Source organism: Piliocolobus tephrosceles, chromosome 15 (assembly GCF_002776525.5).
Source record: "Piliocolobus tephrosceles isolate RC106 chromosome 15, ASM277652v3, whole genome shotgun sequence".
In the NCBI taxonomy this organism is placed as follows: domain Eukaryota; kingdom Metazoa; phylum Chordata; class Mammalia; order Primates; family Cercopithecidae; genus Piliocolobus; species Piliocolobus tephrosceles.
In genome coordinates, this window is record NC_045448.1 from 85,772,472 (window position 1) to 85,792,138 (window position 19,667).

The 19,667-nt window shown below is 36.5% G+C and overlaps 1 protein-coding gene across 1 annotated transcript in view; it reads left to right on the plus strand.

Moving 5' to 3' along the window:
* Window positions 1-19,667, plus strand: part of LOC111551107 (dynein heavy chain 6, axonemal) — a 140,374-nt gene that overhangs the window by 70,578 nt on the left and 50,129 nt on the right. Inside the window, exon 24 of the mRNA XM_026456435.1 lies at window positions 13,719-13,909. Coding sequence (XP_026312220.1) covers window positions 13,719-13,909 — 191 coding nt within the window. The remainder of the gene's footprint in view (window positions 1-13,718; window positions 13,910-19,667) is intronic.

Genomic DNA, 19,667 nt, shown 5'->3' on the forward strand with positions numbered 1-19,667 from the left:
AGTAGATGGAAATTTCTTTGAAACATGATGTAATTAGACTAAGGATGTGGCACAGCTGGAAGGATAGGAGAGGTTATAATCAAAATTGAGCTTAAAATTTCTAATGGGGAGCAGTTCCAAGTGATGACAATGTTCTGAGGTTGACCATGGGTATGGGTGACTGAAAGAGATAAGAGGATGTGCACTGGAGTTAGAGGCCAAATAACTGCAAGGTTAGGATGTTGGATGTCCACATGAACCCTGAACTGGGGTTTTATCACCTCAGATGGTGCCTGGAGTGCAGTAGATAACTCAGTAACACTTTGTTCAGTGGAACAGACATGTAATAAAAAGGAAGGTTGGCTATGATCCAGGTGGAAAGTCTCCAGTGAATATGAACAATAGCTACCAGGTTGGATGGTGAAAACATGAGAGGATGACTAGATGCCATGAGTCAAAAAAAGGAGTTTTCCAAATAAAGACATTGAAGCTAGAAAATTAGAGACTGGAAATTTTTGCAAGACCTACAATCTGATTTCTTTAACAACACATTTTATTTGTTTGTTTTTCAAGGGTAAATAGGAGATGATGGAAGTTTATAGATTAGAAGAGACTTAGGAGACAAATGATCCCTGTAAGCTTTGTTTAGATCCTAACTTAGCATATTAAATATACATAATTACATACTGTTAAATATACACATAACATACTATTTAAACATATGCTCACATATATTTATAATTTATGCAGGGAAATGTGAACACTACATACTTGCTAATATTAAGGAATTATTGCTAATTTTTTAGATGTAATTGTGGTACTGTGATTATGGGTTTTTTTGTTTTGTTTTGTTTTTTTGGAGATAGAGTCTCTCTCTGTTGCCTTGGCTGGAGTGCAGTGGCATGATCTCCACTTACTGCAGCCTCCGCTCAAAGGATCCTCCCACTTCAGCCTCACAAGTAACTGGGACCACAGACATGTACCACCATGCCTAGCTAATTTTTGTATTTTTTTGTAGAAATGGGGTTTCACCATGTTACCCAGTCTGGTCTTGAACTCCCGAGCTCAGGTGTTCCTCCCACCTTGGCCTCTCAAAATACTGGGATTAAAGGTGTGAGCCACCATGCCTGGCCTATGTGGTTATACTTTTTTAGAGAGTCTTTGTCTTGTAGAAACGTATTGAATTACTAAAGGATAAGATCATATGATGCATTAAATATTAAAATAATCCTAAAGGCTGAGGGAGTGGGTGGGTGTATTAATGAAATAAGATTGGCCTTGTTCTAAAAAATAGTGAAGGTGGGTGAAGCATCAAGTTCACTATTCTCTCACTTTATATGTACTTGAAATTTTCCATGGCAAAAAAATATTTTGACTCTTAGTTACATCCTTCAACACCTAAACTCTCTTGCAACATGTGTAGGATGGCTGTCCGCATGTGACCAAAGCTACAAACAGTAGACACTGTCATACCAAATTCACAGAGGTTTCACTGAAAATTCTTATCAGTGCCTTCAACCAAAAACCTTACCCAGGTTATGATACCAAGCAATTGGTAGCATATATTCACAAAGCAACACTAATCAGAACCCAGATTAGGTTTCAGAAATTAAGAGCTAGACACCCATTTCAGAGAAGACAGGAACCTGGATCAGCTAAGACCAAGGACAGTATCACCTGAAGAAAAGAGTCAAGTATGACAGTGTTGTCCCAGCTATACCTCCTACCAATCAGAGCCCTCATGAAAGCATTTAGGAACAATCCTTACCCTGCTATTGATGCCAAAGAACAACTTGCTGAAGAAATTGGGGCTCAAGAGTGAAGAATCCAAATTCCATTTCAAAACTGAAGATCTAGATTCCCTGACTAGAGAAAAAGAGTATGTAAGGAAGCCTTAGAACTAAGACAAGACCAGAAACAAGACCTTTGTGATGAGAGAGTTCCGGGTAATCCAACTGTTGTTTCCAGGTCAGTTCACAAGCAGAGCCCATTGGGCGTCCAGTGCCTCTATATGGTGCAATCAGCTGCTCTACTGGGAGAAGGAAGATAGTCCAACAAAATGGCTTCTGTGTGAAACTATAATTTTACACAAAAACCAAGCCTTCTTCATGAATAGTGTGTTTAGACCTAAAGATAAAATTTCATTTCAAAAATTCTTAGTAAGCCACATAATGTAGGCTCATTAGGACTGCCACAGGAAATAGAATGCTTGTCATCCCAATAATTCTTCCTTTGGCATCAATAGTATCAACTTCTCAGGAAAAGGTTATTAGGAATTTGAACTAGAAAGAGAAAAAACCTACCATAATTCAGAGATGAATAAAGCTTGCTTGATAGAGGATAATTCATCACCACAGAACGAAGCTAAGACAAGCTCTCTGCACCAGTGTTCTCAAATTTTGGTGTACATCAGAATCATTTGAGGTTCTTGTTAAAACAGACTCCTGGGGCCCATCCTCCAGTTTCTGATTCAGTAGGTCTGGGCTACAGACCAAGAACCCACATTTCTAATAAGTTACCAGGTGATGCTAATGCAGCTGATTTTGCAAACATACTTTGAGAACTACTGTTTTAAGGTGATTAAATATACATAAGGAGAAACTGTTTTCAAAGCTATCAGAGAGATGAGGTTATACATCGTTCCCTGAAGCATCTTGGTTTCCAAGGCTAAATCCACTAGGAACTCAAATGTTGGCAAGACTGGTGTTTCAATCCAGGTTTCCTCCACCTCCCAAAGAAGGCAGTTTCTTTGACAGCTGGTTTTCTCTGTTGAAAACCATAGAGTAACCAGAATTATGATTAATCTCACTTAGAGAAACAATTGCAAGCTTTTCCCAATTTGGTAAACCCCAGATGTATGAAAGCAGTGTTAAGTCCTTATTGTTAGTTCTGCCATGTGCTGACTATTTAAGCAGAATATCCCATGGAAGAAAATTCACCACAAGAGTCTCACTGATACTTGGCACAACTGCTTGCTAAGTAAGAAAGATCTCTATGTCATACAGATTAAGCAAGAGTTACTTGAAAATGTTAAAAAAAAGCCACGTTAGCTGTCACAGACATATTCTCTGATCATGTGTAGTAACAATTTTAACAACTTTATTGAGGGATAATTTACTTATTATACAATTCACCCAGTTAAGATACTCACTTCAATGGCATTTAATATCTTCACAGAGTTGTGCAACCATTACCAGATCAATTTAGAACATTTTAATTACACCCCAAAAAAAAAATGCCATACCCAGAGCCCTCATCCCCCAGTGCCATCATCACCAAGGCTAGGCTACTCCTGTCTCTATAGATTTGCCTATTCTGTTTTTTTTGCGTCCTGTCCTTTCATTTAACATAACATTTAAAGATTTGTCTCTGTTGTGTCAAGTGTCGGTACTTCATTCCCTTTTATTGCAAATAATATACTATTGCATTGATATGCCACATTTTATATATTCATTCTCAGCTGATGAACATTTATGTTGTTTCCACTTTCTGACTATTATGAATAATGCTGCCATAAACATTTGTGTACAGGTTTTTGTGTGGACATGTGTTTTAATTTCTCTTATGTATTTACTTAGTGAAATTGCTGAATTATATGATATGTTTAACTTTTTCATGAACTGCCAGACTGTTTTCCTAAAAGCCTGTATCATTTTACATTCCCACTGTCAGTGTGTAAGGGTTCCAATTTCTCCACACCCTCACAACATTTATTATTATCTTTTTTATTATAGCCATCCTAGTGGGTGTGAAATGGTACCTTATGGCTTTGATTTGCATTTCCCTAATGCTAATGAGCATCTTTTCTTGTGCTTCTTGGCTGCTTGTGGAACTGTCTGTTCAGATTCTTTACCATTTTAAACTGGATTACTTGTCTTTTTATCATGCAGTTGTAAGAGGTTTTTTTAAATATCCTAACTACAAGTTTCTTATCAGATATATGATTTGCAAGAATGTTCTCCCATCCTATGGGCTGTCTTTTCACTTTCTTGGTAGTGTCCTTTTGAAACACAAAAGCTTTTAATTTTCATGATGTCCAGTTTATCTATTTTTTGTCTTCTGTTGCTTGTGCTTTTGTTGCCACAACTAAGAAACCATTGCCTAATCCAAGGTCACAAATATTTACACCTATGTTTTCTTCTGAGAATTTACCCAGCACTTTGGGAGGCCGAGGCGGCAGATCACCTGAGATCGAGAGTCTGAGACCAGCCTGACCAACATGGAGAAACCCCGTCTCTGCTGAAAATACAAAATTAGCCAGGTGTGGTGGTGCATACCTGTAATCCCAGCTACTCAGGAGACTGAGGCAGGAGATTGGCTTGAACCTGAGAGGCAGAGGTTGCAGGGAGCCAAGATCGCACCATAGCACTCCAGCCTGGGCAACAAGCGCGAAACTCTGTTAAAAACAAAAAAAAAATTATATAGTTTTGGCTCTTACATTTAGGTCTTTTACATTTAGGTCTTTGACACATTTTGAGTTTATTTTTTTTTTTTTTTTTTTTTTTTTTTTTTTTTTTTTTGAGACAGAGTCTCACTGTGTCACCAGGCCAGAGTGCAGTGGCACAGTCTCAGCTCACTGCAACCTCCACCTCCCAGGTTCAAGCGATTCTCCTGCCTCAGCCTCCGGAGTAGCTGGGACTACATGCGCCACCATGCCCAGCTAATTTTTGTATTTTTAGTAGCGACGGGGTTTCACCATTTTGGCCAGAATGATCTGCGTCTCTTGACCTTGTGATCCACCTGCCTTCAACTCCCAAAGTGCTGGGATTACAGGCATGAGCCACCACACCTGGCCTTGAGTTAATTTTTGTATGTGGTGTGAAGTAAGGGTCCAACATTCTTTTCTTTTCTTTTCTTCTTTTTTTTTTTTTTTTTTTTTTTTTTTACGGAGTTTTGCTCTTGTCACCCCGGCTGGTGTGCAATGGCACAATCTCGGCTCACTGCACCCTCCTCTCCTGGGTTCAAGTGATTCTCCTGTCTTAGCTTCCCAAGTAGCTGGGATTACAAGTGTCCACCACCACACCTGGCTAATCTTTTTGTATTTTTAGTAGAGACAGATTTCACCATGTTGCCCAGGCTGGTCTCAAACTCCTGACCTCAGATGATCCACCAACCTTGGCCTCCCAAAGTGCTGGGATTACAGGCATGAGGCATCATGCCCAGCCCCAACTTCATTCTTTTGCATGTGACTACAAGTTGTCACAGCATCGTTTGTTGAAAGACTATTCCCTACCCATTCAATGATTCTGGCAGCCTTGCTAAAAATAAGTTGACTACAATTGTGAGAGTTCATTTCTGAATTCTCAGTTCTATTCCATTAGCCTATGTGTCTATCCTTATTCCAATATCACACCATCTTGATTACTGCAGCTTTGAAATAAGTTTTGCAATCCAGTAGCATGACCCCTCCAACTTTGTTTTCCTTTTTCAAGATCATTTTGGCTATTCCAGGTCCCTCGAACTTTCATATGAGTTTTAGAATAAGCTTGTCAGTTCCTGAAAAGAAGCCAGTTAAGACTTTGATAGCAATAGCATTGAACCTGTAGATCAATTTGGGGAATATTAACATCTTAACAACATTAAGTCATCTGATCTATGAACATGTGGTGTTTTTCCACTTATTTGGATCTTCTTCAACTTTATCCAACAATATTTCATATTTCTCAGAGAAGTTTTGTACTTCTTTTGTTAAACTTATTTTTAAGTAATCTGTTCTTTCTGATACTATTGTAAATTGAATTACTTTCTTAATTTTTGCCATGATTTAAATGTATTCCCCAAAGTTTCTTTATTAGAAACTTAATCCCCAATACAGCAGTGTTAACTAGTGTTAGGTCATGAGGACTCTGAGCTCATGAATGGGTTAATGTCATTGCCATATGAGTGGTTTAGTTATCACAAGAGTGGGCTTGTTATAAAAGCAAGTTTGGGCCTCTCTTGCTGTCTTGCTCTCTTGCCCTCTCTTGCCTTTCTGCCCTCCACCGTGGGATGAGTCAGTATAGAGGTCCTTGTCAAATGCCATATCATGCTCTTGGACTTCCAGCCTCCAGAACCATAAGCCGAATAAATCTATCTTTATAAATTACCCAGTCTCAAGTATTCTATTATAGCAGCACAAAACAGGCTAAAACCATTTTCTCATTTCTCATTACTACTGTGTAGAAATACAGTTGATTTTTGTACATTTTTGTATCCTGCAACTATGCCAGACTTTTTTATTGGTTTTAATAGTTTTTGAGTGAGTTCCCTAGTGTTTTGTATATACAAAATCATGTCACCTTCAAATGAAGATAAATTTACTTCTTTTCTAATCTAGATACTTTTATTTTTCTTGCTTAATTGCCCTAGATAAAACCTACAACACAATGTTGAATAAATGTTATAAGAGCAGATCTTTGCCTTGTTTCTGATCTTAGAAGAAAAGCATTCAGTCTTTCATCATTAAGTATGATATTAGCTGTCAGCTTTTCATAGATATCTTACATGGTTTGGCTGTGTCCCCACAAAATCTCATCTTGAATTCTCATGTATTGTGGGAGGGACCCAGTGGGAGGTAATTGAATCATGGGAGCAAATCTTTCCCATGCTGTTCTCGTGATAGTGAGTAAGTCTCACGAGATCCGATTGTTTTAAAAAGAGGAATTCCCCTGCACAAGCACTCTCTCTTTGCCTGCTGCCATCCATGTAAGAATGTAAGACATGACTTGCTCCTCCTTGCCTTCTGCCATGATTGTGAGGCTTCCCCAGCCACATGGAATTGTAAGTCCAATTAAACCTCTTTCTTTTGTAAATTGCCGAGTCTTGGGTATGTCTTCATCAGCAGCATGAAAATGGACTAATACACTATCCCTTATCAGGTTGAGGAAGTTCTCTTCTATATTCCCAGTATGTGGAGTGTTTCTCTCAAGAATTTTTAAGCCACTACTTGGATCGAGTGAAGGAAGACATAGAAAAATTAAATCGTGGAAGACAAATATTGAACTTGAGAAAGAAAGTTTACCTTGATGGATTTTTGCTGACAATACTGCTACAGGAGTATGCAATAATTATTATCAACTTAAAGTTTGAGCTACTGTAATTCTCATAACCCATTTAATGACCTATCCATTAGCCTTCTAAAGGAAAAATACACTTCCTTATTCCACTTAACATTCTCTTATTTTTTCTTTAAGTCTCAGGAACTTGAGTATGATGCTAAGAAGTGTGAGGACAAGGGTTCTATTATATTGCACAATTTCAGTAGGTTACCCAGGGTCCTGATAGGTTGCCTAATACACTATGGCTTTAATAAGATTTGTCACTAGTGAAGGATGAGCAGGGAATCCCTTATTCCCAAATATTTAAACTTATCTTCTCATCCAAAGAAAACACAGAACCATGCCCTTCCTCTGGGCTGGGAATTTCCAGTCACAGAGAATTTTTCGATGGTGAATTTGTGCACTCACCCATCAATACCTTCAAAAAAGTATTCCTCTGAGGTCAGGAATTGCCTTTGGAAATGCCAGATGGCTTCTGATGGAAAGGATAAACTGAAAAATGCTCTGAGGGCTTCAGCCAGCCAGAGACTGTGTGAAGGATCAAGCAGCAAAACTAAAAAGAGGGTTTTGAGCAAAACATAATAGAGTCACATATATCATAATGGGAAATTCAATTTTATAAAAAGGAGAGAGGAGCTCCTAGCAAAAAACTTGGTGATAAAGAGGGAAGAGATTGAACATTCTCTAATGATCCCACAATAGAGACATGGGATTTTGCAGAGGGTGATCTTTAAGAAATGCCTGGATATCTAGGCTTTATAGATTATAAGAAATCCAAGCCATTTCCACAGAAAATTTTTGCCATCACTACCATCAAAATCTCCATGAGAATAGGACAGAAAAATACCCAAAAGAGGCACAGGGAGAAGTTGATCTGTTCCAGCCATGTGATATGAAGAAGCCCTTGAGGACCAAGCAGGTCAGTGTCACTATCTAGGAACCTAGAGCAGCACAGTACAGGGGAGCACAGAGAGAAAGACCTCAGCATAACTACAGAGTTAAGTCCACTGCAAGTCCACTGCAAATCCACTGCAGAATGGCAAGACTTTCTTGGGTAGAGTGGGATCTGATAAGGACTTTGAAAGTCAGCAAATGTATATACAGACTGTACAAAAGCTAAAGCTGAAGAACTGATCAAAAATGTCAAGCCAGGAAATCTTCTATACTCCTGCCATGTCAGCATGTTGTCAGTCATAAGGAAACACTCTCTATTCAGGCCATTATGCCAGTGATGGTTTCAACATCAGGAAGGAGGCCTGGTTCGTTTACACTGACAAGAATAGCTAAAATCAAAGAAGTCAGTAACTAAGATAGGAGTTACTGTTATCTTTTGTATGAACAAGATCTTTAATACACTATTGTAAACAGCAGAGAACTCTAAATCACGTAATGTGAAAGTGGGGAGAACCATTTAGCAGTGATAGTGAGATACAGCTCTTGGGCTGGCATGCATACATAACTCACTTCTATGGTACAGCCCCTTCTTCTTCCTGAGAATCATTCACTTCCACCTTCCTGGAGAGACAACTAGCACTAGGACAAATCAAAGGACAAGAAACCGCATGCTAATTCTGTAGGAATCCTCCTCTCCATAGCTTTAATTGATGCATCTCCTTTCTGTATTCTATGTACTTAACCATGTTCTTGGATATATGTATTGGGTGACTAGCGCCCAAATGAGGGTGTGTTTTATGCACATTTATTTTCTGCATATTTAAAATGTTTCATAAAGAAAATTAGTTCACACACATGAGAAACTGCACATGTTACATATGCTTGTAACAAACCAAGAGCTTGTGATAAAGCCACTGAGAACCAAGATCACTATGTAATATTAGTGACAGTTTGTCCTGTTTGCGAGAAAAATATTTCTCCAACTTTTTAAGTTCAAAAGCATTTCATGAGTGTGTTACCATTTTGGTATTTAAATAGCAACCCCAATAAATAAGTTATTGGTGTTTTGTATATTGTAATTCATTGTAAACTCTTGGATCACATTTTAGCACAGTAAAAAGCAAGTGGTTTATATAATCAAAGCCTTTTGAAATAAAAACGATAAAAGAAGTTGTTCCAAAAGTAGAGAAGGAGGGAATTTTCTCTAACACATTCTATGAGGCCATTATTATCCAGATACCAAAACCAGATAAGGATACAACAAAAAAAGAAAACTATAGACCAATATCCCTGAAAAATATAGACTCAAAAGTCCCCAACAAAATACTAGCAAACCTAATTCAATGACACATCAAAAAGATAATATAATATAAAGATAATATCAAAAAGATAATATGAAGTGGGTTTTATCCGGGGATGTAAGGATGGTTTAACCTATACAAATCAATAAATGTGATACATCACATAAACAGATTTAAGGACAAAAATCATATGATCTTCTCAATAGACTCAGAAAAGCGTTTGATAAAATTCAGCACCCCTTCATGACAAAAACCCTCAATAAATTAGGCACAGAAGGAACATATCTCAAAATAACAAAGCCCATATAAGATAACCTCACAGCCAACATTATACTGAATAAGGAAAAGTTGAAAACATTTCCTCAAAAATCTGGAAGAAAACAAGGATGCCCACTTTTACCGCCTCTCTTCAACATAGTACTAGAGTCCTAGCCAGAGCAATCAAGCAAGAGAAAGAAGTAAAAGGCATACAGTTTGGAAAAGATGAAGTCAAATTATTCCTGTTTATTGATGATACGGTATGGTATGACATATCCAAAAAATGAAATGTAAAACTTCACCAAAAAACTCCTAAATTTGATAAATGAATTTAGAAAGTTGCAGAATACAAAATCAACATATGAAAATCAGTAGCCTTTCTACATATTGATAATGATCTAGCCAAGAATGAAATTAAGAAGGAAACCCATTTTTGATAACTACCAAAAACAAACAAAACACAACATACCTGGCTGGGTGCACGCCTGTAATCCTTGCACTTTGGAAGGCCAAGATGGGTGAATTGCTTGAGCTCAGGAGTTTGAGACCAGCCTGGGCAACATGGCAAAACCCCTTCTCTACTAGAAATACAAAAAATTAGCTGGGTGTGGGGGTGCTTGCCTGTAATCCCAGCTACTTGGGAGGCTGAGGCTGGAGAACTGCTTGAACCCAGGAGGTGGAGGTTGCAATGACCTGAGGAGATTGTGCCACTGCACTCCAGCCTGGGCAACAGAGCGAGACTCTATCTCAAAAAAAAAAAAAAAAGAAAGAAAAAAAAAACAGTACCTAGAATATATAAACAAGGAAGTGAAAGATCTCTACAAAGAAAACTGCAAAACACTGAAAAAAGGAATTGTGGATGACAGAAATAAATGGAAAAACATCCCATGCCCATGGATAAGAATAATTACTATCAATAAAATGCCCATACTGTCCAAAGCAATCCACAGATTCAACGTAAACCCTATAAAATACCAACATCGTTTCTCACAGAATTAGAAAAAGCAATCCTAAAATTATATGGAACCAAAAAAGAGCCCAAATAGCCAATGCAATCTTAAGCAAAAAGGAAAAAGCTGGAAGCATCACATTATCTGACTTTGAATTATATTACAAGGCTATAGTAACCAAAACAGCATGGTACTGTTATAAAAATAGATACATAGATCAATGGAACAGAATAGAAAATCCAGAAATAAAGCCACATATTTGCAGCCAACCAATCTTTGGCAAAGTCAACAAGAACATACAAAAGGAAAAAGACACCTCTTTCAGTAAATGGTGGTGGAAAAATTGGATTGCCATTTGCAGAAGAATGAAACTGGACCCATATCTTACTCTATATAAAAACCAACTAAAGATGAATTAAAGACTTAAAAAATAAGACCTGAAGCTATAAAAATACTAGAAGAAAACCTAGGGAAACTCTTCTTGACATTGGTCTAGGCAAATAATTAATGACTAAGACCTCAAAAGCACAGGCAACAAAAAATAGGCAAATGGGACTTAATTAATCTAAGAAGCTTCTGCTTGGCAAAAGAAATAATCAGTAGAATAAATGAATAATCTGCAGAATGGGAGAGAATACTTGCAAACTATGCATCTGACGGGACTAATATCCACAATACACAAGGAACTCAAGGAACTCAACAACAATAACAAAGAAAAGAGATAATCCAATTAAAAATGGGCAAAGGACATAAATAGACATTTTTCAAAAAATATACAAATGGCTAACAGGTATATGAAAAATACTCAACATCATTAATCATCAGAGAAATGCAAACCAAAACCACAATGAAATATTATCATACCCCAGTCAGAATAGCTATTACTAAAAAGTAAAAAAATAACAAATGTCAGTGAAGATGCAGAGAAAAGGAAATACACATTCCCACTTTGGTGGGAATGTAAATTAGTGCAACCCCCATGGAAAACAGTATAAATTTTTTTTTTTGAGACATGATCTCACTCTGTCACCCAGGCTGGAATGCAGTGGCACAATCACAGCTCACTGCAACCTCAAACTTCTGGGCTCAAACAATTCACCTGCCTCGACCTCCTGAAGTGCTGGGGTTACAGGCATGAGCCACCATGCCTGGCAGAGATTTCTCAAAGAAGTAAAAAGAGCTATCATTTGATCCAGCAGTCTCACTACTAGGTATCTACCCAAAGGAAAGGAATCAATATATCAAAAAGATAATTGCACTCATATGTTTATCACAACACTGTTCACAGTAGCAAAGATATGGAATCGACCTACATGTCCATCAGTGAATGATTGGATAAAGAAAATGTGGTATATACACAATTGAATACTATATTCAACCATAAATATAGATAAAATCATGTCTCTTGCAGCAACATAGATGAAACTGGAGACCACTGTCTTAATTGAAGCAAGTAAGACACAGAAAGGCAAATATCACATGTTCTCATTCATAAAGGAGAGCTAAATATTATGTACACATGAATGTAGAGAAAGGGATGATAGACGATGGAGACTCAGAGGGGTGAGAAGGTGGGAAGGGGATGGATGATAAAATAAATTACTTAATGAGCGCAGTGAACGTTATTCAGGTGATGGAAACCCTAAAAGCAGTGACTCAACCATTATTGCAGTTTATGCATGTAACAAAATTACACTTTTACCCCATGAATTTATACAAAAAAGAGTATCCACCTGAAACAAAATATATAGAAATTGATGCTGGAAAGGTTAAGTGAATTATACTTAGCCACACATCGACACAACTAGAATTAGAACTAAGCCCCAAACGTGATGGCCCTATTGCATGGCTGTTCCTCCTAGACCCTGACACCTTTATAGTTAGTACCATAATACATCCCCACTTAAAGGAACAGGCATGTGAACACCATCTTTTCCCAATGGCCACAGAAGCGTGTGATCCAAGGCCATGGCCCTAGACCAGGTTGGGACACTTCCCTGCCCAACAGCATTACATACACACAGATACACACACACACAGTAAGGCTTGTTTGGACAGAACAGTGTTGATAGCTAGTGGAGGGCTAAGGGGAGGGCTGCTGTTTACAGTTGTGCAGGATGTACACTGAACAACCCATGGAGGAGTCATTCACATTGTAGATATTATAGGCTGTATATCTATCATGACGGCTTTCTGGCACATTAAAAGTCCCTTGAAGAGGAGACACGTTTTTCTATCTCACACAAAGGCTCCATATGGGTTGGGGAGGGACAAGGCCGGCAAGAACAGGAATGGGGTAGGTAAGGTAGGGTAGGATCAGTGAAATAACAAAATTGATGTAGGAAACAGCCAGACCTGGGCATAATCATCAAGGCTGAGGTTGGTTCCAGAGAAGGGTCAGAAGGGTCTGGTGAGTGAATGAGATGAAGAAAGGGAGACAATAAACTGAGCCAATTTTCTGAAAAGTTGGCTTGTGAGTGGTTGCAAAGAAATGAAATAGTGGCTGGAAAAGTAGCTGCCATCAAGGGAAGATCTTTGTTTTGGTTTTATTTTTAAGGATGGAATATAGTAATGCTTAATTGTATGATGATAGGAATATCAAGGAAACAGAGATCAATAATGCAGAAAGAGACAATGTAGGGGCTGAAAGTAAAGTCCACAATAATGTGAAACAGGCCAGAAGAAGCAAGGAAGGGGAGACAGCAGTTTCATAAATAGAGTGAATGTTGAGGGACTTCCCTCTTACCTAATATTTCATCTTGCCTGTGAGTCATGAGAACCATAGTTGTCTACAGATATTTGCTGAACAAATCCACCAAGTAATATCTATAAAAAGATGTATACCCTCATGTTTGTAATCCCAGCACTTTGGGAGGCCGAAGTGGGTGGATCACAAGGTCAGGAGATTGAGACTATCCTGGCCAATACAGTGAAACCCTGTCTCTACTAAAAATACAAACAATTTGCCTGGCGTGGTGGTGGGCACCAGTAGTTCCAGTTACTCGGGAGGCTGAGGCAAGAGAATGGCGTGAACCCAGGAGGCGGAGCTTGCGGTGAGCTGAGATCGTGCCACTGCACTCCAGCCTGGGTGACAGAGCGAGACTCCATCTCAAAAATAAATAAATAAATAAATAAATAAATAAATAAATAAATAAATAAGTAAAGATGTATACCCAATCAAGACAGAATAAGTACAAAAACACAAGGCACCATCCTCTGAGCAGCTGAAGGAGAAAATTAGGATAAAATTATGAAGGATCCTCATTCAACATACTTTTTTTTTTCTTTTCAACTTTCAGGTGGTTTTTGCTCTTACAGACTTTGTGATAGAAAATCTTGGAAAACAGTTTATAGAGACACCACCTGTGGACCTGGCTACCCTGTATCAAGACATGTCATGCAACACTCCCTTGGTATTCATCTTAAGCACAGGCTCAGATCCCATGGGTGCAGTTCAGAGGTTTGCCCGGGAAAGTGGATATTCAGAACGGTAAGGTCATGTTGTGCAGTTTTAATAATGCATATACGTACGAACATCTCTTTGTTAAAATTTGCCTTTGTTCTTCCCCTTGTGGAGCATAAACTCTTACATTCAGGTATCTCTTACTAAATAAATTAAGATATGTTAATAGTTAGCTATTGTTAAAATAGGGTCAAAAATCGTAAAAGTAGCTGTAAATGTTATTTAAACAAAGGAGAAATTGCTTAAAATGTTAAAGTATAATAATCTGGTGGAATAATGATTGAAATTTGTTTGTTATTAACACAGGATTTTAACATAACCAAAAAGATACTGAAGTGTATGCTCTATAATCAAATATACAAAAGAAGAGCTCTTTATGTTCCATTATTAATCTCATCTTTCTCATGAGTCTTCACTCTGCTGGGTAATAGGGACAAGGGGAATGTTTAAACTTACCCATTTACATTATTTTCTTCTGATTTAAATGTCTCCTTTACAGTAAGCTGATTTGGGTTTTTTTAATGAAAGTTCAGTCTTCCTGACTCCTCTTTCTATCCCTAATCCTCTCCAAGATGTTATCTAGGTGAGTAAAAAAGTACGCAAGACCACACAGTGGCACAGGGGTCTCAGATCCACAAGGTAGCCTCCAGATCTGATGGGTTCCTTCATGGAGTGGCTGGTCTGGCCTGGTCCCTGGACTAGGAATTAAGGATGGGTTCCATTTCTTCATTTGGAGTTCATGTTCTGTATTAGTCAGAAGTCTCCAGAGAAATAGAACTAATAGGATGTGTGTGTGTGTGTGTGTGTGTGTATGAAGTTGCAAGATTTGCAGTCAACAACTGGAAACTCAGCACAGCTGATGTGTAGTTCCAGTCTGTGTCCAAAAGCCTGAGAGCCAGGAGAGCTAATGGTATAAGTACCAGTCCAAAACTCAGAAGGCTTGAGACACAAGAAGAGCCAATGTTTCAGTCTGAGTCTAAAGGACAGAAAAAAAAACCGATGTTCCTGCTAAATGGTCAGGCAGGAGAAGTTCTCTCTTATTTAGCCTTTTTTTCTATTCAGGTCTTCAATTGATTAGCTAAGTCCCAGTCACTTAGCTTAGGAAGGGCAATTTGCTTTACTTCGTCTATTAATTGAAATGCTAATCTCACCCAGAAACACCCTTACAGACATACCCAGAATAATGTTTGACCAAATACGTAAATATCTCATGCCTCAGACAAGTTGACACATAAAATTAATCATCAAATGATCCTAAACGTTTGCCTTTGGTTCTGAAATCTCAACAAAGTATTACTATAGACTTACTAAGAGTTTCTGTGAATCAGTAAGAAAAAGAAAACAACCCAATAGGAATAAAGACAAAAAATACAAACAAAATTCTCAGAAAAGGAAAACTAAATGCCCAATAAGCATATGAAAATATGTCCAACCTTACTAGTAATTTGGAAACAATAAATTAAAACCATGAAAAGATGCCATTTCACACCCATCCAACTGGCAAAATGGTGGCAAAGATATGGAGCTATGGAAACAATTCATATTGCAAGGGGAGTAAAAAATAAGCAAAAATTATCTGGCAGCATATATTAAAGTCAAAGAGGGCATCTTCAATATCTTAACAATTCACTACTGAATTTGCATCATCGAGAAAAAAATCAATCATATTTGTATAAGAAACCACATTCAAGTCCTTTTTTAAATAATTTCAACTCTTAGACTTATGTGGTATTTCATTTTCTGTTCCAGCATTAATTCATTTTAGAAAATGGCCTCCCACTGCATCCATGTTGCTGCAAAGAACGTTTTATTCTTTTTATGCCTGCATAGTGTTCCATGGTGTATGTATACGTTTTCTTTATCCAATTCACCATTGATGAGTACCTACCTAGGTTGATTCCATATCATTGCTACTGTGAATAGTGTCAAGAACATTTACAGAAACATTGTTTGTAATAACAAAAGTTGGAAATAACCTAAATTTCCATCTAGAAAATGAGTATATAAATTGATACATTCATAAAATGTAATATAGTACAGTATAGCCATGAAAATGAATAAACTAGAATACTATCTATTAATATGACTATGTCACACAAACTAATATTGAGCAAAAAAGTTACATTTCAGAACTTAAATATTCAAGAAGTAGAATAAAATATGTAAAATTATTAAACAAGCAAATAATTGCATGTAACATTATTTAAGAATTCATATTTTTTTTAAAGTGTAAAGAAAGGTAGAGAAATTATTTGAAATCCAGAATAGAAATGACCTTGGGAGTGGAGGTTAGGTGATGAGAGAGAAGTAAACAGGGAGAGGCAGACTGCAGTCTCAGATCTTGTAGATAATGTTTTATTTCTTAAGCTGGGTTGTGGATACATGAATACGTGTTGTATTAACTTCATCACTTTTGTGACTCTTAACTATTTCATAATAATTTTTAAAGTAAGGGTAGAATTCAAGATGACAATTAGAAAATTAAGAAGGTTATTAATCAGTAACTAATGAGTGCTAATTTCTTGATATATTCAGGAGGAAAAAAGAAGTACAGAATCACTATATTCCCTTAGGAAAATTAGTGGTTTAATGTATGTGTTAAAATTTTAGGGGAAAAGACTAAAATGATAAATGATCTGCAGCTTCCAAACAAGCAGAGGAGAAAAAGGATATATAGTCCAATATTTCCATCCAAAAGCAGATAGGAATGAAGAAAATTAAAAATGAAATATAGTAAGCCAAAAAGTCAAACTAGAGAGCAGAAATTAAGAACAAATAAAAGTGATCAAGTTAGATTTCAAAGACAATTTTTATTTATATGCTATTTAGAAATCACATATACAATATAAAAACAGTACAGAAGGTAGAAAATAAAGAAATTCAAAAGATACATGCCATGCAAATACTAATAAAAAGAGAGCTAGTAATAGTTCCAACGTATATCATAAAACAGAGTTTGAAGCAAAACATTTTATTAAGGATAAAATGGAAAACTACATGATATACAAAATGATCCACAAAGAAGAGATACCAATTGTGAAATTGTACACAACTAACAACAAATGTTGAATTGTATAAAGCAAAAACTGGAGAAATGTATACAAGAAGAAATTGATGAATCAACATTAATATGGAAAATTTTAATACATCTGATAGAAACTGTCATGAAGCAAACAAAAGTTGCAAAATTGGTAAAAATATAAAATATTCAGACAGTGAAATTAAGAACCTCGATTTCTATACTTAACAAATGTAACAAATGCAAGATTTTCAAGTATCCATGGAACATTTACAAAAATTAGCCATGTGTTTAGAAGGACACATATTTCTAAAAGAAGACAGATATTTTCTCTGACCACAATAAAATCTTAGGAATCTATCTTAAAACATTATTTTTTAAACATTTTGGGAAACAAAAAAATGCACTTCTGCACGTCCATGTGTTAAAGAGAAAACATAATGGGAATTTCCATAAGTGGAAGTAGATGACAAAAACAATGTTACATATAAAAACCTGTAGGATGTAGTAATGTGGCACTTAGCGGTAAATTGATACATATTTGTGAACTTCTCATTCCAGTAACAACAAACTAAGGACTCAGATCAATATTTCCACTAAGAACACCCAGAAACCGTAGACAGAATATTTAAGGGAATATATGTTTGAAGGTCTGAAGAATTAATAAATTAGTGAAGAATATTTAGGAGAAAAGGAAAACCTAGAACAATGAGCCCAGCACTCAAGGCCGTTTTTTCCCTAGAGGCACCAGAGGAGGAGGCTAAAGGGCTGTGAAGCTGAGCAGACATTTTGATTACTACAAAGGACAAAGGAGACAAAATAAGAACCCAGAGCCCACTAAGTAGGAGGGGAGGCCAGTAAACCCCTCTTACTTTAGGTTTGCACTCCAAGGAGATTTCTCAAAACAAATAATGCCAGGTAAGAAATAAATGGTTTGGGAAAGAGGTTAAGATGATCCCTGACTACTAGTATGTGTGGATGCCTGCCAGAAAACATAAATCTTATCTGGGGGAACAGAACATTTTAGCTGCACAAGAAAATATGTACGAGAGAACCCCGGACTACGTGTTTAAAAACCAAGAAAAACAGTATATATTAGAAATAGAGCACAGAGTATCCTGATAGTGGATACATGACATTAATTTTAAGATAACTTTAAAATGTTCAAGGAAATAAAAAATTGAGAAAATTGCAGACAATTTAAATTACTTAAAATAAAATTCTGGAATGTAAAAATATAACTGAGCCAGTCACAGTAGCTTATGCCTGTAATCTCAGCATTTTGGGAGGCTACGTAGGAAGATCACTTGAGCCCAGGAGTTTGAGACCAGACTGGACAACATAATGAGACACCATCATTACAAAAAATTATCCAGGTGGAATGGTGCACAACTGTAGTCCCAGCTACTCAGGAGGCTGAAGTAAGAGGATCACCTGAGCCCAGGAGGTTGAGACTGCAGTGAGCCATGTTCATGCTACTGCACTCGAGCCTGAGTGACAGAGTGAGATCCTGTGTCAAAAAAAAAAAAGTATATATATATATAGATACACATATTTATAAGTATGTGTGTATATATATCTATATATATAACTGAAAGAAAGAATTCAATATATCAATTTGATGAATTGAAAGTATAAAGAGACAAAACAATGGAAAAGATGGAAGAGAAGATAAGAGACAGAGATACAGTGGCAAGATCTATTGAAGTGTAGTTTGAGTACCAGAAGGGGAGAAGAGTGCAGAATATTTTAATAAACAATGGCTGAGAATTTTCCAAAACGAAAGACATCCATCCACAGATTATATAAACTCTACTAAACTCCAAGCATAATAAATGCAAAGAAAATTCTCTACCTAGACCCCTTACAGTGAATTGTGGGGGGAAAAAAAGAACATATTAAAAACAGATTAACTTTAAAGATGTAACAAATATGCCATTGACTGATTTCTCTGCAGAAATAATGAAATCTGGAAGACATATATTCTAAGTGTGGAAAGCAAATTACTGTCAAAACTTCTCTTAAAAAATGAAGTCAACATTAAGCCTTTTTTAGACAAAAAAGAATTGAAAATGGAAACCCAAAAATAAGCAGAATAACGGTGGAACCATATCAAAACTTGTGAGATACTCCTTAAAGCCAGAATAAGAGGGAAATTTATAGGCTTAGATATATATGTTATATAAAAAAATCTAAAACTTAGTAATTAAATTCTACTAGAATTTTAAAAATAAAAATAAGAGCAAGAATTAATGACTTAGGAAACATACAATAGGCAGGATCCAAAAGACCAAAAGTTAACTTTTTAAGCTTAATAAAACTAATAAATTCGTGCTGAAACTGATTAGAGAGTCTAAAATTTTATCAAAATGAATAAGGGAATATCATTACAGATCAGCAGACATTAAAATGATTATATTATTAAAAAAACTTTTGTCATTGAATTTGAAAATTTTAGTGAAATTTAAAGTTCCTCAAAAAACATAATTGTGAAAATTGATAAGCATAAATAGCATTGCTGAATAGTCCAATAATTTTAAAAGAAATTTATTATTAGAAACCCTCCCACAATAAAAGCATAAAAAGTCAAATACTTCAAGACAAATATAATAAAAGACATGTAAGATCTCACCACAGAAAAGTATATAATATTACTGAAGGAAATCAAAAAGACTTAAGTAAATGGATGGATATGCCATATTTATTAAGTGGAAGACTCAGTATTGTAAAGATATCAGTTCTCTTCAAGTTGATCTATATATTCAG